This window comes from Phyllobates terribilis, unplaced genomic scaffold (assembly GCF_046119375.1).
Source record: "Phyllobates terribilis strain yellow unplaced genomic scaffold, ASM4611937v1 Scaffold_7__3_contigs__length_470593459, whole genome shotgun sequence".
NCBI lineage: Eukaryota > Metazoa > Chordata > Amphibia > Anura > Dendrobatidae > Phyllobates > Phyllobates terribilis.
In genome coordinates, this window is record NW_027362767.1 from 49,723,017 (window position 1) to 49,745,826 (window position 22,810).

Below are 22,810 nucleotides of genomic sequence, written 5' to 3' on the forward strand. Positions count from 1 at the left end.
ACAAAGAGCACCATTATGATGAGGCTGCCGGCAATACACAAACTGGCGGACTGTCTTTTTTTTTTTTTTTAAACCATGGGCTGTGATGAAATGCTATTGACCGTTTAAAGGGATGCCAGAAAAAACGACGAAAGAGCTTGCAAATTGTGCTTGAAAAAATGGAGATAGTAAATTTATCTAAAAAAAATTGACTTTTGTGCTTGTTGGGTGTTAATTCTGACTTTAGATTAAAAGTGGAACGTACCATGTTGGGAAAAAAAAGAGGGGAGTCCACATTTGCTGGTGATGTTACAGTGATATTCAAATTGATTGGGCATTTTGGATTTAAAAAAAAAAAAGCAATTGAGCCAATTTTAGTGTTGGGGAATTCTATTATGGGGAAGAAAAATCAGAATTTCATCTCAGCCCATCAAACATTCTGGAATTTTTTTATGGAATGTACAAAAAGGATTGAAAAGCAAAGCAGATGCTAATGGACTGGCAAGACCTGGGTTCATGTTACGTCCTGTTCTGACAGGGGGATGGCGTGGTTGTGCCTGGACCATATAGCATAATAATACAGTAGGTTTTGTGTTCTCCTTTAACTGGTTTCAGTTATCTTAAGTACAACATATAGGGAGAAAGGATAGGATGTAGGATGGAGCATAACTCTCTATAAGAGGTTTTTCCAGAAAACGTCACAGGTTACAGTTTGTGGAATGTTCCTGTAATTTTTTATTTATTTTTTTTTATACAAAAAAAATTCTATTATTTTACACTGGTAATCCGTACCAATCATTCAATACCTGCTAAGGCCTTGATACAAGGTCCAGGCACCCTATAGATTGTTACATCCCTGTAGGAACAGTACTTCTTTTGTAGGCTAATAATGAAAAAAAAAAAATGTACAACTCATATTTACCGGTGAACAAAATATTTAAGTTGTTTTATTACCCCGAAAGTTGTTAAACAACTTTCTAATTTTTCTTTCATTTTTTTTTTTTATTATTTTCTGTACAGTAGGACTTTAAATTACAAATGCTTTTATTTTATTTTTTTGTTTTTTTTTTCAATATTTTATCCTGCCAAATTAAAAAAAATATATTATGGCAGCATGGTTTATTTATTTTTTTTTATTTTTATTTATTTATTTTTTTTCAAATTCACTAACAAAAAGGTACATTTAATCCTTTTAAAAGGACAAGCGTACAGTTAAAAAATTACAAGCTCCGGTAAAAATACAGCAAGTGCCTACATCATGTGAACCAATCAATATCAATATCCATTCCAGAAGGAAAAAAAAAAAAAAGAAAAAAAAAAGAAGGAGATAGGGGGAAAGAAGGGCAAGAGGAAAGAGAATAAAATTAAGCACAGTTCAGAAACGTGATTTTTTTTTTCTTTTGTCTGCAAAGCAATAACAATATTAAGCACTTTTTTTTCTACTTACTTTTTCTACATGGTGTAGCAATCACCTTTTAATCCCCAAATACAAGTTTCTATACAGTTTCAAAATAATAATAATAATAATAATAGAAAAAAAAAAAAAAAAACACCCAAGGCAGGAAAATAAGTACTAAAACTCAGACTTTACAATTACAGTGACAAGAACAATGTTATAGACCCACCATTAAAGTTTTTTTTTTTTTTACTGCAACATTTTTTTCAAGGAAATTTTTTTTTTCTGGTTTTGTTTAAATGCCCAGGCATTCTCCATTATTACAAATACTGGTCCACTTTTACAGTAATCAAGAAATTTTAATATATATAATATATACTAAAACCCCGTCACCAAAAAAAAAAAAAAAAAATTCAAAAATAAAACAATATACACATGGCCATTATGGCAAAAAAAATTTTTTTTTTTTAAATCTATTAAGCAAACCTTGAAAAGAAATGATCGTCCAAACACACATACACACAATTATTTTTTTTTCTTTTACCCTTGTACGTATTGAATACTGTAAACGTATTTTAAGACAGAGTGCACTAAATTGAACATAAAAAATAATAATAATAAAAAAAAAATTAAAAAAAATAGCAGTTGTTCCTGAATTGTTTTTGTTGTTTTTTTTTTCCCATTCAACGATAACCGGTAAGTTGCGTCATTTTTTTCCATTTTCAATTCAGCAGTAAATAATTTTCGTTTCCGTTTTTTTTTTTTTTTTCAAAGCAGCGTCGTCCTGAAAAGAAACATTGACTGATAAGAAATCAGCCCGTAGAAGGTTCAAACTTGTGCTGAGTAAACATCTTCGTTAGATTGGGGTCTTATGGCATTATCGAGTCCACACTATCGTCAACCAGAAATTTTTTTTTTTTTTAATAAGTAAATGTGGCTTTTGATTTTTTTTTTTTTTTTTTTAAAGAAATGTACTTTTCTTGTATTACTATGTTAAAAGTCCTTTTTTTTTTTTCGTTTCACAAAAAAAAAAAAAAAAAAAAATGTTTTGCATTTTGTCTCAAGAGACTCACATAGGAAGATCAGTTTTCAAGGCACTCACAACAAATTCGAATGGCAGTAGACAAACCGTCCAATAAATTATATATATATTCTTTTTTTTTTTTTTTTTTTTTTATAGTGCCAGCATTGTGAATGCCATGCTTAGCAACGCTGGCACTTAATCTCAGGTGTTCCCTTATAGAGTTCAACCCGCCATCAGGTTGCGTAGGAGAATAGGCTGTAATTTCTTGTTCAGAAGCCATGGAAAACTCAAGTTTTTGCTTTTTTTTTTTTTAATGTATTTTTTTTTTTTTTTTTAAAGTGCGGTCAACAAAATTAAAATGGGTAACCTTTTGATCTCTGCTGTCCTCCTGATGCACGCAAAAGAAAAAAAGAAAACAAAAATGGAAAAAGGATCTTAAAGGCAGGTGTCATTATTCGGAATTTTAGCAAATATTTAGAATAAATAACAAGTTCAAATATATAGTCCACAATATTACAATAACATAACGGTAATGAACTGCATTGATGACCCTTCAGCCTTTCAGCACTGGGTGACCTGCAAAACGCTGCAGGTGGGTTCAGAGTTTCAAGAATAACCGTGCATCTCTCTGACGTTTGCCGGCTAAGAGTGACTCGCAACGCGAAGCCCACCGAGCTGGGGTTGCAGACCACTTAAAGCAGCAAAAATAATTTGTACGTGAAGCAGATTGCTCAATTATCAATCTGGGACACTTTTTCGAGATATGCCTCTGACAAAACTTCCCACTTATGTTAAAAGTTGGGACTATGTTTTTGAAAAATTTCCCCTTTTTTTTTTTAAGTTTTTGAGGTCTACCCCCAAGATTCCTAAAGTATAGACTTCTTGGGTTTTAGGTTGCATTTTAACTGTTGCGTATGAGATCCTACCATGCAATTAAAAAAAAATAAAAAATTAAGTGCTAAACATATTTAAAAGATTGTAATCCGCTGTGTAAATATAACAATCCTGACCCCATCTTCTAGGAATGGCCATACAACATAAAAAATCGGTAACAAATGAAATCAAATAGCTGATGGCTTCTTTGCAAGAAATTACAAAAAGTTTTAGCTTAAATTCCAGAAATGTAGCAGCCCAAAAATGATAATTTAAAATACAATTCTCCACTACTAAGACAACGGGGGAGACGGGGGATGGGAACGGGGAAGGAGAGGGGCTACTACTACGGGGGAGTGGGGGAGAGGTGGGATTAAACCCCTTTTTTTTGTCCTGAAGGGGGCTGAAAAATCATTGTTGCCTATAACAAGTTATCAGTCCCCGCAGCACAAGAGGGTTTTTTCCTTTTTGTCGTTTTGTCTGTTTGTTTTTTAAAAACAAGGATGCGCAATAACAAAAAAAATATATATAAAAAAATATAGAAAGGAACTTAAAAAAAAAAACAGCAAAAAAAAAAATACCTGCACATGCCAAAAAAAATGACAAATTAAACCCAAATAAATACAGAAATTATTGCACAGTTAAAAGGCTCCACAATTGTTACTGCCTTATTCAACCCTCAGGTTTAAAAGTACTGCAGACACAGGATATATTTTAAGTGCCACTTTGCGACACCTAACATGTTTACACTAAGTTATGTTTAAGGAGGCAAGTAAGGTCGGCTTTCTCAGTTGGCAATAGTTAAATCTGTACAAATTAAATGAATTAACCCATATAGGGGGCCTTAGCTTCTTTCTGCCTGCTCAATTTTCACGTCATTTGTCAGCAAGTGTTCTCCGTGCCACTTTTTCATATGTTTTTCCAGGGTGCTGTAAACGCTGAAGGGCATCTGGCAAATGTCACAGCGGTACACCTCCTTACCTATCTGGCCATGTGTTTTCATGTGGCGCGTCAGCTTGCTGCTCTGTGCACATGCATAGTTGCAGAGCTCACATTTGTAAGGCCGTTCCCCAGTGTGGCTCCGACGGTGGACTGTGAGGTTGCTGCAGTTCTTAAATACTTTGCCACAGAACTCGCACGTATCGCTCCTTCTCCCTTCTTTTGAGCTGGGTCGGCCAGGGCCTATGTGAGGGGTGCTGCCCCCGCTCGCTGTTCCACTCCGCCCTGAGAGACCCCCGTCCAGCATATCACCTGGTGGAGTGGAGAACCGCAGGCTTCCGTTTTCTGAAGAGTGTTCAGAAGACGTTGCAAAAGGGGATTGTCGAGAGTCTGTGAATCCAAGAAATGGATCCTTCATGAAGTGCCGTGATGCTGCATATCCAACCAGCCACTGTGAGTAAACGTTTTCTGAAGGGATTATCGTTGCTGGTGGTAAGTCCAAGTCTTTCTCAATTTTTATCCTTTTCGATGAGTTATTGAGACCACTGCCAGAGATGGGCATTGGTTTTCGAGGGAGCAAGCCTGGAAAGGGTTCACCTGAGCCAAAATTTCTACCATTGACCGTCCCTTCTTCATTTCGAATGATTTCTCTCTCCACCACGTCTTCATCACCAGGAATTCTCCGACAAAGGTCTCGTGGATCAGAAGAGCGTTTCATGAAGTGACTTCTCTTTTGTTTCTCGTTGAGCATGTCATTATATTGCTGCATGCTTGCCAAGTTTACGTTTTCCATCACTTTACCTAAGACGAGAGACTTCTCATCATGCATTGGCTTTGTACCGTTTTCACGATTACGACTCATTTCTGAGTCCATGCTGAAACTTGATTCTGGTCTGCTCTCATTCTCCAGTTCCTCCTCCTCTTCTTCTTCCTCCTCTTCTTCTTCCTCTTCATTGTCATGGCCTAAGGAAGGGTCACTTTCATTTCTAAAATCTGTCTCGTTGGATTTCCCACCTTCTCCTGTTAACTCGCTAGTGCCTGGCTCTGGTGAACTTGTATTTGATAGTCCATCATCTGACCTGCCAGTCATTGAGCCAGCTTTGTGCATATGCGTTTTCATGTGGCGTTTTAATTTGCTTGCCTGCGAGCAAGCGTGGTCACACAATTGACACTTATAAGGTTTTTCCCCCGTGTGACTACGACGGTGAACTATCAGATTGCTCTGGAACTTAAAAGTCTTCCCGCAGAACTCGCAGGATTTACTCTTGGCCTGGGTTTGCGGTGGTGTCGTACTGCTTGGGGGCATCGGTGGCAATGGTGGTGTACTCATAAAAGGGGATTTAGGACTTGGCTGGAAGGGATTTAGCAGGCGATGCATAGGATTGCCACGGTTCGGAGATACCGGAGGAGGAGTGGAGTTATTTCCTGCCAGTTCTCGTAGCCTTCGAGAAAAATCCATTGCTGGAGATTCAATTGCCATTGGATTTAAACGCATTACTCTGTCAAAGGCACTGGGATGCTGGGCAACTAACCCCATTTCTTCGGCACTAAGGCGGTGCGGGTCCAGATGATGGCGAGGGGGTGGGCTGAAGAGTGGTGGCGTGTTTGGGAGCCGAGCATCAGCAAAGCCTGGATGATCACGTAGGATGGGTCCAGTCATTCGCAAAAGATTAAAGGGATTACTGTCTCCAAGAAAGTTCATCAGGGGGGATGGTGCAACAGTCTCCGGTCCCAGAGGAGGAGGGATAGTGATTCGGGGAGTAAGGGAACTGCTCGTTGGACTGGTCTCCAGGTAGATGCGAAATCCATGTGTATTTTGAGCATGTTGAAGCAGAAACCAGGCGCTGTTGAAAGGCTGCTTACATGTTGTGCAAATATAGCTTGAAGGCTCATCTTTACCTAAAAAGAAGAGAGAAAAAAAACATTCAAATAACGAACTCTGCATTTTTTTTTCATTTAAAAATGACATTTACAAATAAAAGTTTTAATCTTTTTCTTACATTTTCTAGCTTTCCGTACAAACGAATAAGCCAAGATCTAGATCATGGCACGTAATGAATGTCCTGAAACACTCGGCTTAATCGCCTCTGTGCAAATTTACAGACTGCAGCTCAATATACAACACAGTAATGAATATTTGCTAATATACTTGTATTACACTCTTATCAGCATGGCAGGCTAATGAATAAGTGCGTAGAAAAACAATACCTAATCAATAAGTTCTTCAAAATACTTCACCGAAACGCGTTGGTATTGATTTTGTAATATGCTACAAATGGGAGGCTATAAACAGTGTAGTTGTGTTGAGTACGACATTAAGGTTTATCAGTTACTAAATGTCTATACTTATCACTTGATTTACATGAGATCATTCATGAGTACAATGATATTGAGTTTGGGATGCTTTACGAAATAAGAGAGCTCTTCCCAAATAATCCAGTTACTCATTAGACTATAGTCAGTCGAACCCTCCAACACCGTCTGGATCGTCCAACCGTCTACTCTGTATGGGGGGCCTTTCGATTCTTCTTAGACAGATGATGGTTGAATTTAAACAGATGATCCTTTTTCATCCCTGGAGAAAAACTGCCACCAGAGAAATCAGGCAGTGGCTCTCTCGGAGAGAACACAGAAACACTCGGTCGAGCTGAGCAATCGTATGTTTGGGCGAACGCTATCTTATGTGTAAGGGCACCTGAACATGTGGCAACTGTTAGAAAAATTTCTAGTAATTTAGAAGCTAAGAAATGGTGGGGTTGTCATATATGGAGAGATGTTTGACAAAAAGGAAATGGTCCTTGTAAAGGTGACCATGCTCATTTTGGCAGAATCCGTTGTCAATGGAGTGACTGCCATCGTGTACGGCAGTTTTCCCGACATCCATGACGGCAAATGTTTCAAGAAATGAGGATTGTCCCACTTGTGTGTGGCCAGCTTAAAGGCGTTATCCACTACTAGGACAACCCCTTCCCTCTCTAAATGTTTGCCCCATGAAAATATAGACACCTATACTCACTGCCCGGGCCGGCGCCGTTCCAGCGCCGTTTCAGAGGTGTCAGGACTCGCGTTCTAGGGGATCATGTGAGGTTGTTATGTCATGTGAGCCCTGAGCCCAATCAGCACTGGCATCACTGTCCCCACCAATGGATGTATAAGTAAGTAATCAAGAGGAAGTGAGCGGCCATACGTCCGAAGGCGGGACAGTGATGTTAGTGCTGATTGGGCACAGGACTTACGTGACGTAACAACTTCACGCGAGCCCTGGGTATGTGAGTGTCAACACCACTGGGACGGTGCCGGCACGGGACGCGATTATAGGTGATTTTATTTTAACGGGGGCAAACATTCTGAGTGAGAAAAAGCTGTCCTGTTAGTGGACAACCACTTTAAAGACTAGTTCTGTGAACTTTGGCACTGGGCACCATCAATTACCACCTAACCTTTTGGGATATTTTCCACTTATGGTTATAGAAGTTCTTATTTTTGGTCAAGTAAACTAGTTCCATTGGTTTCAGGAGTGGTCTATGACTTCTAAAGTCTACACTGCTTGCCCATGGCCAACAAAATCTATTCGCAAGTTGATGACCAACCAATGTGGGAAAGCTGGGATGTTCTTCCAAGCTTTGATAGTCTATCAAAGGATAAAACAAAAGTCTGTATCCCTTCAATAATACCACTCATTAATAGAAAACTAAGAGGTAAAATTTCGATTCGATCTACAAAAAAAAAATGCAGCTCTCCACCTGTACAAGTGATAGGTCACTTGTTATGTTCTCATCCTGCATGATCTTGTTGGACGCCCAAAGACTTGTAAGAACACTGTCAAATACCTTTATGTAAGTCGAGACGGGAAAAGCTGGATTTTTGGAACCCCCAGTTATATCTTCTATGAATATGTGCCTCTAGAGTTTTATTAGGCTTTATGGTGAGGTCATTGCTCAGAAAGTCTGCATTTTTTTATAGCGCATTGAACATTTAGTAGACAGAGAACTTGTGTATACATGACAAGTTCTATTCAGGTAAACCTGGATTACTGAGGCTATTTAATTCAAGTGAACTGGTCGTTTTAAATGGCAGGCTTGCACACAATCACTTGCTGAGACTTGCTGAGAAGAATTTGACCTCTTTTACCTGATGTCTTCTGATCATATAACTCATAAGGCCTGCAAGTACTACAAGGTAGAAAGAACTAAAAGATGTATAATTTATTTTCCTAGTATTTGTAATAAAAAATAAAACTCAGACTTGATAAAAAAATAAATTCATATAATTCTTGCAGCATTAAAAAGCATTTAAAAAACAAACAAACAGGGCTTTTCTCAACTTCCCTGGGTCCAGCGCTGAGTCTCCACCGCTGCTCCCGGTGACTGTTATTGTCAGCAGCAGTGACATCACGTTGCGAGCACTGCAGCCAATAAGTGAGCACAGCGGCTCTGCCCGAGTTTACGGCAGGACCCAATCAGCTCACTGATTAGCTGCAGACAATGACAGATACCATGAAAAGTGACAGAGACACAAATTTATTTTTTTAAAACAAACTGCCGGGAAAAAGAGGTTTACCGAAAAGTGAAAACTCCTTTAACTATGTCTTAATGTGTGCAAAATGGCACTAGCAATTACCATTTCTTAGGCTTTGTTCGCAACTTTTGGTCATGATGTAGTTTTGTTTTAACGCAAAGGCAGCAAAAACATATACCATAGTTTTGCCACGATTTTCAAAAATCGCTGCAAAAATGTTTCTGCAAAAAAAAAAACGCAACGGGGCCATAACAAGTGAATGCAGACTAAGGTCAAGCATGGAAATGACAGCCGTTTACAAGCTGTAGTAAAGAAGGTCATACACAACCACCAAAAGGGGGATGGAATTAGGAAAGGGTGCACATTTCTAGGGCACACCCTGTCCAGATTTGGTCTCGTTCTAAACAATGGCAGGACAGTACAAATACAATGTAAAGAAATGTCACATGACTATATAAAGCAGCTAGATATTACCAGAAAACACCAAGTAAACTCAAGCCAATGGATCTACTTATCACCACGAGGCACAAACGAGGTCATCCTACAACTACTGTAAGATTGTAATTATTATATATACTTAAATAGGTATCTGAAGATTAGGTTAGAGATGTATGAGTGGGCAGGTTGTGAACAGATTTTGTTTGGGGAGGTAGAAGAAAATTAGGTCAGAGATGTATGGAGAGGACAGGTTGTGGACAGGACATTATGTTTAGGGAGATAGCAGGAGATTAGGTCAGAGATGTATGGAGAGAACCGGGTGTGGTCAGAAGATTATGTCTGGAGAGGTAGCAGAAGATTAGTTCAGAGATGCATAGAGAGGTCAGGCTGTGCATAGGGTATGTTTGGGGAGATAGCAGAAGATTAGGTCAGAGACGTATTGAGACAACGAGTTGTGGACAGAAGATTATGTTTGGTAAGGTAGCAGAAGATTAGGTCAGAGATGTATGGAGACAACCGGGTGTGGACAGAAGATTATGTTTGGTAAGGTAGCAGAACATTAGGTCTGAGATGTATAGAGAGGATAGGTTGTGGACAGAAGATTATGTTTGGTAAGGTAGCAGAAAATTAGGTCTGAGATATATGGAGAGGATAGGTTGTGGACAGAAGATTATGTTTGGTAAGGTAGCAGAAGATTAGGTCTGAGATGTATGGAGAGGACAGGTTGTGGGCAGGAGATTATGTTTGAGGCGGTAGCAGAAGATTAGGTCAGTAATATACATAGGGTATTGGTTGTGGACTGAAGATTCCATGTGGGGAGGTAGAAGGAGATTAATTCAGAGATTACAGATTAAATCAGTTTTGAGGAAGAGAAGTAATGAGGGGAGCGGTAGATTAGCTGGGCATCAGCTACGTGGAAGATGACAAAGGCATGCACTACTATTTTTGTTGCCTTAAGGTCGGGGAAAGCACGGGTACAAAAAATGTTTTTAGCTGGAGGCGGTGGGTGGTGGTAATGTCCCGGATGTGAGATTTGAAAGATAGGGCAGAATCATAGTTCTCCGAGATGCAACAGACTTGTTAGACTGGGGGAATTGTGGAGCCATTAAATGTGATTGATAGAACTGATGGAGGGTTAAGTGAGATGGGAGGAACATTTTTTGGCCTGGCCTTTTTTGTTTCTGTGATTTATCAAATACAGCAAAACACATGACTTTGTTAGAATATAGGATGAGTACGTACAAAACAGTTTCACATTGCTACCTGTAGGAAAACACGCACACCATTGCAAACGTCCCTTGTTAGAGCCCTGCAACATATGTGTTCAAGTATTGGTGGAATCAACTAACCATAGGATGTATTCAGGGCATTTTGGTTTCACACCCTTAAAAGTAACATCTATGAGAAACTGTGACTGAATTTCTATGCAATTGTAAATTATAGAGTGTAACCTATTTTGAAGCTATTTTCGAAGAGCGTGTGGTTTAGCCACCACTGGTTTGGTTGTCATCGCATGTTTATGAAGTTTATGAAGAACTACTATGATGATGTCTTTCATGGTATTCTCTTCAAAAGCTGGGAGTGATCTGTAGATTATCGAAAGATTGGATGAGGATGAACCTATAACAACTGGGAGTTATCTGTAGAGTATTGAAAGATTGGATGAGGATGAACTTACAAAGACTTTGAGTGATATGTAGGGTATCGAAAGATTGGATGAGAATGGACCTATAAAGAGTGGGAGCGATCTGTAGGTTATAAAATAAATGGATGAGGATGGACCTACAACGACTGGGAGTGATCTGTAGGTATCACAAAACTGGATGAGGATGGACCTACAAAGACTAGGAGTGATCTGTAGAGTATCAATAGATTGGATGAGAATGGACCTACAAACACTGGGAGTGATCTGTAGGGTATAAAAAGATTGGAAAAGAATGAACTGACAAAGACAAGGAGCGATGTTTAGGGTATTGAAAGTAAGGATGAGGCCGGACCGACAAAGAAAAGGAGTAATCTGTATTAAAAGATAGAATGAGAATGGACCTAAAATGACTAATAGTGATGTCACGGGTGTGTCAGAGGTGACAGACAGTCGCCCTGCAGTTGGTTGCAGGAGATCTCTACGTTTGGCATTACAGACATCTTCTTAGAGGCTGGCTGTCTATAGGACCCAGCGGCTAACTCCCTCTGGCAAATTACCTCCCTGGCCTGGGTGTATAAATACGTGGTGTGTCTGAGAGGGAGGTGCCGGCGATATTCATTACTACTTGTGAGGCTTTAGCAAGAGTAGTACTTAATCCTCTCTGGAGCTTGAGGACATGTGCGCATTTGTTTGGAGTCGTCTAAAGCTAAGCAATTTCGCCCTGTTTGTCTACCCCTGTTGTCTATAGAGTTTAGTGGAGATCGACTAGTGCTCATCTCCTTCCTTCCCTAGCCTTAGCCATAAGCCAGGGAAAGTCAGGATGAGGCACGCGTGCGGCGATTGGTGAAGCGCCAATATTGGAACAGTAGTTGAGACAAGGTGACACTAGACAAGACTAGGAGGTCTCCACTCCCCCTTTTCCCTAGTGTCTGGGATCCCTTTCCCTCTTCCCTCTGTGTTGCACTAAGTCTTTCCCACACCTTGCGTGACAAGTGATTAGTAGGGTATACAAAGTTTGGATGACATGGACCTACAAAGACTGTGAGTGATCTGTAGGGTATCAAAAGTTAGAATGAGGATAGACCTACAAAGACTGTGAGTGATATGTAGGGTATCGAATGTTAGGTTGAGAGTGGACCTACAAAGATGAGGAGTGATCTGTAGGGAGAGTTATCCAGTGCTCAAGACGAAAAATTTCTTTATTCAACCATCAAATAGCCATAAAATCCATCAAAACTTAGTGCACGGCCAATGCCAATACATTTCTGAAGCACAGTTGAATCATTTGGATGTCTGACAGTGCATCCCAGAGAAAATAAGTGCATTTTCTGGGAGCTGCTATAATGCTGCTTTTTGCGATCTGTAGGGTATCAAAAGTTCGGATGAGGATGAACCTACAAAGCCTAGGAGTGATCAGTAGGGCATCGAAATATGCTTTAAGTTTGGAGGAGGATGGCAGGAACATTGGATCACAAAATGAGAAGGAAAATTATGCCGGTCCCAAGTCCATTATGGTTTGTGGTTCTCCTAATGGAGGCTTGGAGAGGAGGACAAATCTGGTTTGAATAATTCTAAAAAAAAAAAAAAAAAAAATGTGGGGGAGGGAGAATGACAGCTGCGGAGAGGTTGCAATGTCTCTAAAACAATGACTGTGCGAGAGCATGTCTTCGTCCTTTCAGTGTCTGATCCCTGTCACCCTGCTGAATGGATGTATCTATGCACAGATCTTTTGTCTCTTTTCTCTAAAAACATGCAGAACAGGTCTACAGCCTTGATTTCTACGGTTCGTGTCATGAAAGGACATCAGGTACAACGGAGTAAGATGCCGTAGGTTCAATAGAAGCAATTTCAAGGCTAATAACAGGGGTTGCGCTCTGTGGCAGATACGTAACGTCTTTCTCACATAATAAGCAAATAGGACCTTGGCAGGGTACATGGAACCAAGACAAATCCTATTTTCTCTGCAAGATGGACCATTGCTGTAAATGACCAATGCGTGTATTTTATAATCTCCTAAATTAAAAGTGGATTTTCATGGAATTCTCATGCCTCGAAATACACAAGCCAGCTGCTGCAGAACTTCAAAATACACATCCAATGCTATATCACTTTATAGGCAGGATGTATATTATGAAGTTCTGCACTATGCAGGATGTATATTATGAGGCTCTGCACTAGGCAGGATGTATATTATGAGGTTCTGCACTAGGGAGGATGTATATTATGAGGTTCTGCACTATGCAGGATGTATATTATGAAGTTCTATAGTATGCAGGATGTATATTATGAAGTTCTGCACTAGGCAGGATGTATATTATGAGGTTCTGCACTATGCAGGATGTATATTATGAAGTTCTATAGTATGCAGGATGTATATTATGAAGTTCTGCACTAGGCAGGATGTATATTATGAGGTTCTGCACTAGGCAGGATGTATATTATGAGGTTCTGCACTATGCAGGATGTATATTATGAAGTTCTATAGTATGCAGGATGTATATTATGAGGCTCTGCACTAGGCAGGATGTATATTATGAGGTTCTGCACTAGGCAGGATGTATATTATGAGGTTCTGCACTATGCAGGATGTATATTATGAAGTTCTATAGTATGCAGGATGTATATTATGAAGTTCTGCACTAGGCAGGATGTATATTATGAGGTTCTATAGTAGGCAGGATGTATATTATGAGGTTCTATAGTAGGCAGGATGTATATTATGAGGTTCTGCACTAGGGAGGATGTATATTATGAGGTTCTGCACTAGGGAGGATGTATATTATGTGGTTTTGCACTAGGCAGGATGTATATTATGAGGTTCTGCACTAGATAGGATGTATATTATGAGGTTCTATAGTAGGCAGGATGTATATTATGAGGTTCTGCACTAGGGAGGATGTATATTATGAGGTTCTGCACTAGGCAGGATGTATATTATGTGGTTTTGCACTAGGCAGGACGTATATTATGAGGTTCTGCACTAGGCAGGATGTATATTATGAGGTTCTGCACTAGATAGGATGTATATTATGAGGTTCTATAGTAGGCAAGATGTATATTATGAGGTTCTATAGTAGGCAGGATGTATATTATGAGGTTCTATAGTAGGCAGGATGTATATTATGAGGTTCTATAGTAGGCAGGATGTATATTATGAGGTTCTATAGTAGGCAGGATGTATATTATGAGGTTCTGTACTAGGGAGGATGTATATTATGAGGTTCTGCACTAGGCAGGATGTATATTATGAGGTTCTATAGTAGGCAGGATGTATATTATGAGGTTCTGCACTAGGGAGGATGTATATTATGAGGTTCTGCACTAGGGAGGATGTATATTATGAGGTTCTGCACTAGACAGGATGTATATTATGAGGTTCTGCACTAGGCAGGATGTATATTATGAGGTTCTATAGTAGGCAGGATGTATATTATGAGGTTTTGCACTAGACAGGATGTATATTATGTGGTTTTGCACTAGGCAGGATGTATATTATGAGGTTCTGCACTAGATAGGATGTATATTATGAGGTTTTGCACTAGGCAGGATGTATATTATGAGGTTCTGCACTAGACAGGATGTATATTATGAGGTTTTGCACTAGACAGGATGTATATTATGTGGTTTTGCACTAGGCAGGATGTATATTATGAGGTTCTGCACTAGGCAGGATGTAAATTATGAGGTTCTGCACTATGCAGGATGTATATTATGAGGTTCTGCACTAGACAGGATGTATATTACGTGGTTTTGCACTAGGCAGGATGTATATTATGAGGTTCTATAGTAGGCAGGATGTATATTATGAAGTTCTGCACTAGGCAGGATGTAAATTATGAGGTTCTGCACTATGCAGGATGTATATTATGAGGTTCTATAGTAGGCAGGATGTATATTATGAGGTTCTGCACTAGGCAGGATGTATATTACGTGGTTTTGCACTAGGCAGGATGTATATTATGAGGTTCTGCACTAGGCAGGATGTATATTATGAGGTTCTATAGTAGGCAGGATGTATATTATGAGGTTCTATAGTAGGCAGGATGTATATTATGAGGTTCTGCACTAGGCAGGATGTATATTATGAGGTTCTGTACTAGGGAGGATGTATATTATGAGGTTCTGCACTAGGCAGGATGTATATTATGAGGTTCTGCACTAGGCAGGATGTATATTATGAGGTTCTATAGTAGGCAGGATGTATATTATGAGGTTCTGCACTAGGGAGGATGTATATTATGAGGTTCTGCACTAGGGAGGATGTATATTATGAGGTTCTGCACTACGCAGCATGTACATTATGAGGTTCTGCACTAGGGAGGATGTATATTATGAGGTTCTATAGTAGGCAGGATGTATATTATGAGGTTCTGCACTAGGCAGGATGTATATTATGAGGTTCTGCACTAGGCAGGATGTATATTATGAGGTTCTATAGTAGGCAGGATGTATATTATGAGGTTCTGCACTAGGGAGGATGTATATTATGAGGTTCTGCACTAAGGAGGATGTATATTATGAGGTTCTGCGCTAGGGAGGATGTATATTTTGTGGTCCTGAGCTAGGCAGGATGTATATTATGAGGTCCTATAGTAGGCAGGGTGTATATTATGTGGTTTTGCACTAGGCAGGATGTATATTATGTGGTTTTGCACTAGGCAGGATGTATATTATGAGGTTCTGCACTAGGCAGGATGTATATTATGAGGTTCCATAGTAGGCAGGATGTATATTATGAGGTTCTGCACTAGGCAGGATGTATATTATGAGGTTCTGCACTAGGCAGGATGTATATTATGAGGTTCTGCACTAGGCAGGATGTATATTATGAGGTTCTATAGTAGGCAGGATGTATATTATGAGGTTCTGCACTAGGGAGGATGTATATTATGAGGTTCTGCACTAAGGAGGATGTATATTATGAGGTTCTGCGCTAGGGAGGATATATATTTTGTGGTCCTGAGCTAGGCAGGATGTATATTATGAGGTTCTATAGTAGGCAGGGTGTATATTATGAGGTTCTGCACTAGGCAGGATGTATATTACGTGGCTTTGCACTAGGCAGGATGTATATTATGAGGTTCTGCACTAGGCAGGATGCATGTTATGAGGTTCTGCACTAGGCAGGATGTATATTATGAGGTTCTGCACTAGGCAGGATGTATATTATGAGGTTCTGCACTAGGCAGGATGTATATTATGAGGTTCTATAGTAGGCAGGATGTATATTATGAGGTTCTGCACTAGGGAGGATGTATATTATGAGGTTCTGCACTAAGGAGGATGTATATTATGAGGTTCTGCGCTAGGGAGGATATATATTTTGTGGTCCTGAGCTAGGCAGGATGTATATTATGAGGTTCTATAGTAGGCAGGGTGTATATTATGAGGTTCTGCACTAGGCAGGATGTATATTACGTGGCTTTGCACTAGGCAGGATGTATATTATGAGGTTCTGCACTAGGCAGGATGCATGTTATGAGGTTCTGCACTAGGCAGGATGTATATTATGAGGTTCTGCACTAGGCAGGATGTATATTATGAGGTTCTGCACTAGGCAGGATGTATATTATGAGGTTCTACAATAGCTGGGAATTTTTTTAAGAATCTAATGGATGTGCTATGATGTCATTAACCACACAAGTACATTGGAAGGTGTATATTGCATACACTCCAGCTGCTGCAGAAACTCTTTATCAAAAGGACTCAAGTTGATTTTTCCTAACAAAATGACATGACACCTGATTAGTTATCAGCTATGATATCATATACAGTTGTCTTTCATCAAAAGTCAAGAAATAAACCAGCGTGCTATAAAATGTCACCAAAATGGACTATAACTAAGTGCGTCGCATTGTAACTTTTCAGACTGACTATGATAAGTAATACACATCTCATCTCCTCTTTGGACATCCTCAAGTCGGTTCCTGAGCTCCTTAAAGCCAGGACATGTTTCCAAACGCTGTAAATCTTCTTTAAATGCAATGTACATTTAGCTGTTTGGAGATAATTGACACGAGGCAGTATTATATAGGTTATCTAATACAAAGGGGACTCATTAGCGGCGCAGTACAAACAAGAAGTAATATACATATATTGTTTCCGAGTGGCATTATAGAAAAGTGATCGGCTCCGTGGGGATTTATATAACACCGGGATACAGCAGACATGTACTTGTAAATTTGCCTCACTTGTCTCTGAAGTTAAAGGTTATTCCCTTGATCTGAATCTATAATAAAACATAATAGGCCGAGGTCGTCGGAGAAAGTTTGAATATTTAAATTGCGTATAATAACAGAAAATTGCAGGGTAAAAACTGGACCCGCTAATTGCTGGTGGCAACGTAGACATGTCCCCATCATGCCGCAACAGAGCTCTACATCGCGCGGCTGTAGCTTTTCTTCTCATCCAACCTGCTCTTATTATACCTAAGAAGAGGAAGCTTGTCATCCAGGAACTACAAGTCCCAGGACAGCCTAGGGAAAAACCTATTTAAGACCTTGTCTTTCCCATGGTCTCTAATCTGGATACTGAATAAGTTCCAATCGTGCCTTGGCGGACCAAAAAAAAAATAGCATAAAAAAATAAAATATATATATATTATATCATTTTTTTATATAATAAATAAATATATATATATATATACACACACAGTATATATATACACAGTATATACACACAAACATACACACATTATATATATATATATATATATATTATGCTTATTATAATATATATATATTATTATATATATTATTTATATATATATATATTTATTATAATATATACAGTACAGACCAAAAGTTTGGACACACCTCATTTAAAGATTTTTCTGTATTTTCATGACTATGAAAATTGTACATTCACACTGAAGGCATCAAAACTATGAATTAACACATGTGGAATTATATACTTAACAAAAAAGTGTGAAACAACTGAAAATATGTCTTATATTCTAGGTTCTTCAAAGTAGCCACCTTTTGCTTTGATGACTGCTTTGCACACTCTTGGCATTCTCTTGATGAGCTTCAAGAGGTAGCGACCGGAAATGGTTTTCACTTCACAGGTGTGCCCTGTCAGGTTTAAGAAGTGGAATTTCTTGCCTTATAAATGGGGTTGGGACCATCAGTTGTGTTGTGCAGAAGTCTGGTGGATACACAGCTGATAGTCCTACTGAATAGACTGTTAGAACTTGTATTATGGCAAGAAAAAAGCAGCTAAGTAAAGAAAAAAGAGTGGCCATCATTACTTTAAGAAATGAAGGTCAGTCAGTCCGAAAAAATAGGCAAACTTTGAAAGTGTTCCCAAGTGCAGTTGCAAAAACCATCAAGCGCTACAAAGAAACTGGCTCACATGAGGACCACCCCAGGAAAGGAAGACCAAGAGTCACCTCTGCTTCTGAGGATAAGTTTATCCGAGTCACCAGCCTCAGAAATCGCAGGTTAACAGCAGCTCAGATTAGAGACCAGGTCAATGCCACACAGAGTTCTAGCAGCAGACACATCTCTACAACAACTGTTAAGAGGAGACTTTGTGCAGCAGGCCTTCATGGTAAAATAGCTGCTAGGAAACCACTGCTAAGGACAGGCAACAAGCAGAAGAGACTTGTTTGGGCTAAAGAACACAAGGAATGGACATTAGACCAGTGGAAATCTGTGATTTGGTCTGATGAGTTCAAATTTGAGATCTTTGGTTCCAACCACCGTGTCTTTGTGCGACGCAGAAAAGGTGAACGGATGGACTCTACATGCCTGGTTCCCACCGTGAAGCATGGAGGAGGAGGTGTGATGGTGTGGGGGTGCTTTGCTGGTGACACTGTTGGGGATTTATTCAAAATTGAAGGCATACTGAACCAGCATGGCTACCACACCATCTTGCAGCGGCATGCTATTCCATCCGGTTTGTGTTTAGTTGGACCATCATTTATTTTTCAACAGGACAATGACCCCAAACACACCTCCAGGCTGTGTAAGGGCTATTTGACCAAGAAGGAGAGTGATGGGGGGCTACGCCAGATGACCTGGCCTCCACAGTCACCAGGCCTGAACCCAATCGAGATGGTTTGGGGTGAGCTGGACCGCAGAGTGAAGGCAAAAGGGCCAACAAGTGCTAAGCATCTCTGGGAACTCCTTCAAGATTGTTGGAAGACCATTTCCGGTGACTACCTCTTGAAGCTCATCAAGAGAATGCCAAGAGTGTGCAAAGCAGTCATCAAAGCAAAAGGTGGCTACTGTGAAGAACCTAGAATATAAGACATATTTTCAGTTGTTTCACACTTTTTTGTTAAGTATATAATTCCACATGTGTTAATTCATAGTTTTGATGTCTTCAGTGTGAATGTACAATTTTCATAGTCATGAAAATACAGAAAAATCTTTAAATGAGGTGTGTCCAAACTTTTGGTCTGTACTGTATGTGTGTCCTTTTAAAAAAATAATCTTTTCTCTCCCAATTCGATTCTTTTTTTCTCTAACAGATATAAAACTACAATTCCCAGCATGCCTTGTACACTCCGGGACTGTGGGAATGACTCATAACAAAGAACAATGTGATTTGTTAAGTCAGGTCTTTGTGTGAAAAAGTAAAAAAAAAAAAATCCAGGTAAAAGAGTAACTAATCCATATAATTCAACGCATTTGAAACTACTTTTCCCAGCGTTTAAGGACAAAATAGTAATAAAAATTTTTTTACTTTGACCAATGTGTAAAAAAAATATATATATATGGGTAGCTAATCCCATCTTTCAGGCGGATGTGCTACTACAGCTCCCAGCATGTACTAGTAGTTTTATGCATGCTGGGACTTTTGGTTTGATGCGAAACAAAGAACAAGTCAAGAAAAAAAGACAGAAAAAATATAAAAAAAAAAAGAATTTGAAAAACTAGATAAAAAAAAAGCATATATATCGCTAAAGCATATATTAGCGGTAGCTAATCCCTCCTCCCTGTCAAATATGGTATGACAACTCCCTACCTATGACTGGGACATTTGGAATCATCCGTAACAAAGAAGGAGTCATGTCTATGGACCAAAAAGTGAAAAAAAAAATCTGTTGATCAATTAAAAAAAAAAACAACAAAAAAATGCAAAACTCCATCCACCCATAACATAGAGACAGATAATCCCTTGCCTCTGAAAGGTATGGCACTATAGCACCCAAAATGGGACTGGGACTTTTGGAATCATCCATATCAAAAAAGTCATGTCTATGGACCAAAAAGTTCAAACAAAATTAGTTGAAGAATTAAAAACAAAACAAAACAAAAATACATCTATTCCATAACGTAGAGATAGTTAATCCTTTGTCTCTGACAGATAGGACACTATAGCTCTCAAAATGGGACTGGGACTTTTGGAATCATCCGTAACAAAAAAAGTGAAAAAATAATCTGTTGACCATTTAAGAAAAAAAAACAAAAATACATCTATTCTTCCATAACGTAGAGACAGCTATTCTGTGGTCTCAGACAGATATGGCACTACAGCTCCCAAAAATGGGACTGGGACTTTTGGAATCATCCGTAACAAAGAAGGAGTCATGTCTACGGACCAAAAAGTGAAAAAATAATCCGTTGACCATTTAAGAAAAAAAACAACACATCTATTCTTCCATAACGTAGAGACAGCTATTCTGTGGTCTCAGACAGATATGGCACTACAGCTCCCAAAAATGGGACTGGGACTTTTGGAATCATCCGTAACAAAGAAGAAGTCATCTCTACGGACCAAAAAGTGAAAAATAATCCGTTGACCATTTAAGAAAAAAAACAACACATCTATTCTTCCATAACGTAGAGACAGCTATTTCGTGGTCTCTGAAAAATATGGCACAACAGCTCCCAAAAATGGTACTGGGACTTTTGGAATCCTCCGTAACAAAGGAGTCATGCCTATAGCCAATAATAAAAAAAAATGAAACATGAAAAAAAAATTCCAGTGACAAAAAATAAAAAAATAAAAACAGGACGATGGCAAGGTAATCTCGTGAGAGCGGGTCGGGAGAGGCAAGGTTTTCACCTTGTCTGAATTACGACAGTCTGTTGAGGTTAACCAACCACAGCATAAGCATAACTCCTGTAGACTTGTCACCGAGCACAAAAGTCATCAGCGACTGAATGTTCTTTCCTGCACCGCAATTAAGACGAATCAATACGACGGTGCCACAAATGGTATTTTATTCTCAATAAGAACTCGGGCTGAGTTTATTCAGAATATTTTAGAGCTTCCCTGGGGGATTTTGGTCCAACGCAGATGGCAAATAAAGTACTCTGCCTAAGGCTAGAGCACATTATGCTAATTCTAATGTCAGATGTACTTTAATATACAGCTCTATTTAATCACCCCATTATTTCACATTTCCATATGAAAAACCTGCGGCACTTCTGCAGAGCTTTCAGTCGCTGACAATGCCAACTTCCCTCATCTGACTGACTGAGGAATAGAAAGGCGCGCTGGTCAATCTCGCCAGGCTGAATGTTATTGCCGTTTTCACCCTTGCCTGAATTTAAAGCTCGCTGGCTGATGGAATGAATAAAGATCCTACAGGAATGCCGGCATGCGCCCCTCTCTTCTTCAGGTCCCTGCGTGCAAGGCGGCTCCTGCAGGGACTGACTTAATCACTGGAGTGACTTGGAAAAGGATTCATTTGTAGTTATCCCACAACCTGGGCTCACTCAGCTGCAATACATCATGGCTGGCCACTGATTTGCCAGAGATTTTCCAAATGAATCAGATCAAAATACTTATATAATAGTGACGCAACGCATGTAATACAGAGGTCGCAGAGCTGAATGTGTCACTTGGGTATGTGGGGCTGTATTGTTTTGCAAGGAGATAGTAGTATGTAAAAGATCTAATAAATGCAATGAATCGCCGCTACATTGACGATGTTTTTTTTTTCATATTAATGGTCTCCTATGGCTTATGTACATGACGAGTCCATGCATCCCAGGAATGATCTGTAAGGGGCTCTTCATTTATACATTCATAAAACAAGTATCCAACTTTCAGTTCATTTCTGCTGGAAAATGGAAGATGTATCATGGGAGAATTTGAGAATATTTTGGACACTTTTTGAATCTCCTTCTAATCTTCCTTCACTAAGTGTAAGATTAAATGAAAAAGGAGAAAGGCGTAATAATATAATAATATATAAATGTATGTATTACATGTATGTATCTATATGTGTCTGTGTGTGGATAGATGTAAAATAAATGTATGTAAATGATGGGCATATAAGAATGTACAGATATATAGGTGTATGAGGGTGTGTATCTGCAGGGTATGTACATGTATACACTTATATATAGCTTGTGTTTGTGAATGTAAATATATATAAATATATATATACATGGTAGTGAGTGAATATATATATATATATGCATGCTTGTGTATGCAGAGAATGTGAGTATATGTATATATATTGTGTGTGTGAGAGAGATAGATATACAATAGACAGATTATACAAAGATAATAGTAAGAAAGAAAAATATTGATAGCTAGATAGATGGATGGATGGATAGATAGATAGATAGATAGATAGATAGATATGAGATAGATAGATAGATAGATAGCAGGATGACAGAAGAAAGAAAGAAAGAAAGAAAGAAAGAAAGAAAGAAAGAAAGAAAGAAAAGATGATACAAGTTGATGGATGGATGGATGGATAGATGTGTGTGTGTGTATATATGTGTAAATTTGAGATAGATATATAATAGACAGATATATACAAAGATAATAGAAAGAAAAATCATAGATAGATGACAGACGAAAGAAAGAAAGAAAGAAAGAAAGAAAGAAAGAAAGAAAGAAAGAAAGAAAGAAAGAAAGAAAGAAAGAAAGAAAGAAAAAGAAAAACTAATTTGGAAATAGACATATACCGGGTACATGTTGAATAGATGTTTGAATGATTGGTTGGGAGATAGATAGATAGATAGATAGATAGATAGATAGATAGATAGATAGATAGATAGATAGATAGATAGATAGATAGATGTGA

General features: G+C 38.9%; 1 protein-coding gene across 5 annotated transcripts in view; it reads right to left on the bottom strand.

The window, feature by feature from the left end:
* Window positions 1–22: 22 nt before the first annotated feature.
* The window catches only part of BCL11B (BCL11 transcription factor B), a 119,978-nt gene continuing 97,190 nt past the window's right edge, over window positions 23–22,810 (bottom strand). For 3 of the 5 annotated variants that reach the window (XM_073638523.1, XM_073638526.1, XM_073638527.1), the window contains exon 3: window positions 23–6,110. In XM_073638523.1, the coding sequence (XP_073494624.1) occupies window positions 4,117–6,110 (1,994 nt within the window). In that variant the 3' untranslated portion in view covers window positions 23–4,116. The remainder of the gene's footprint in view (window positions 6,111–22,810) is intronic. The other 2 variants (XM_073638524.1, XM_073638525.1) reach the window with 2 other exon arrangements.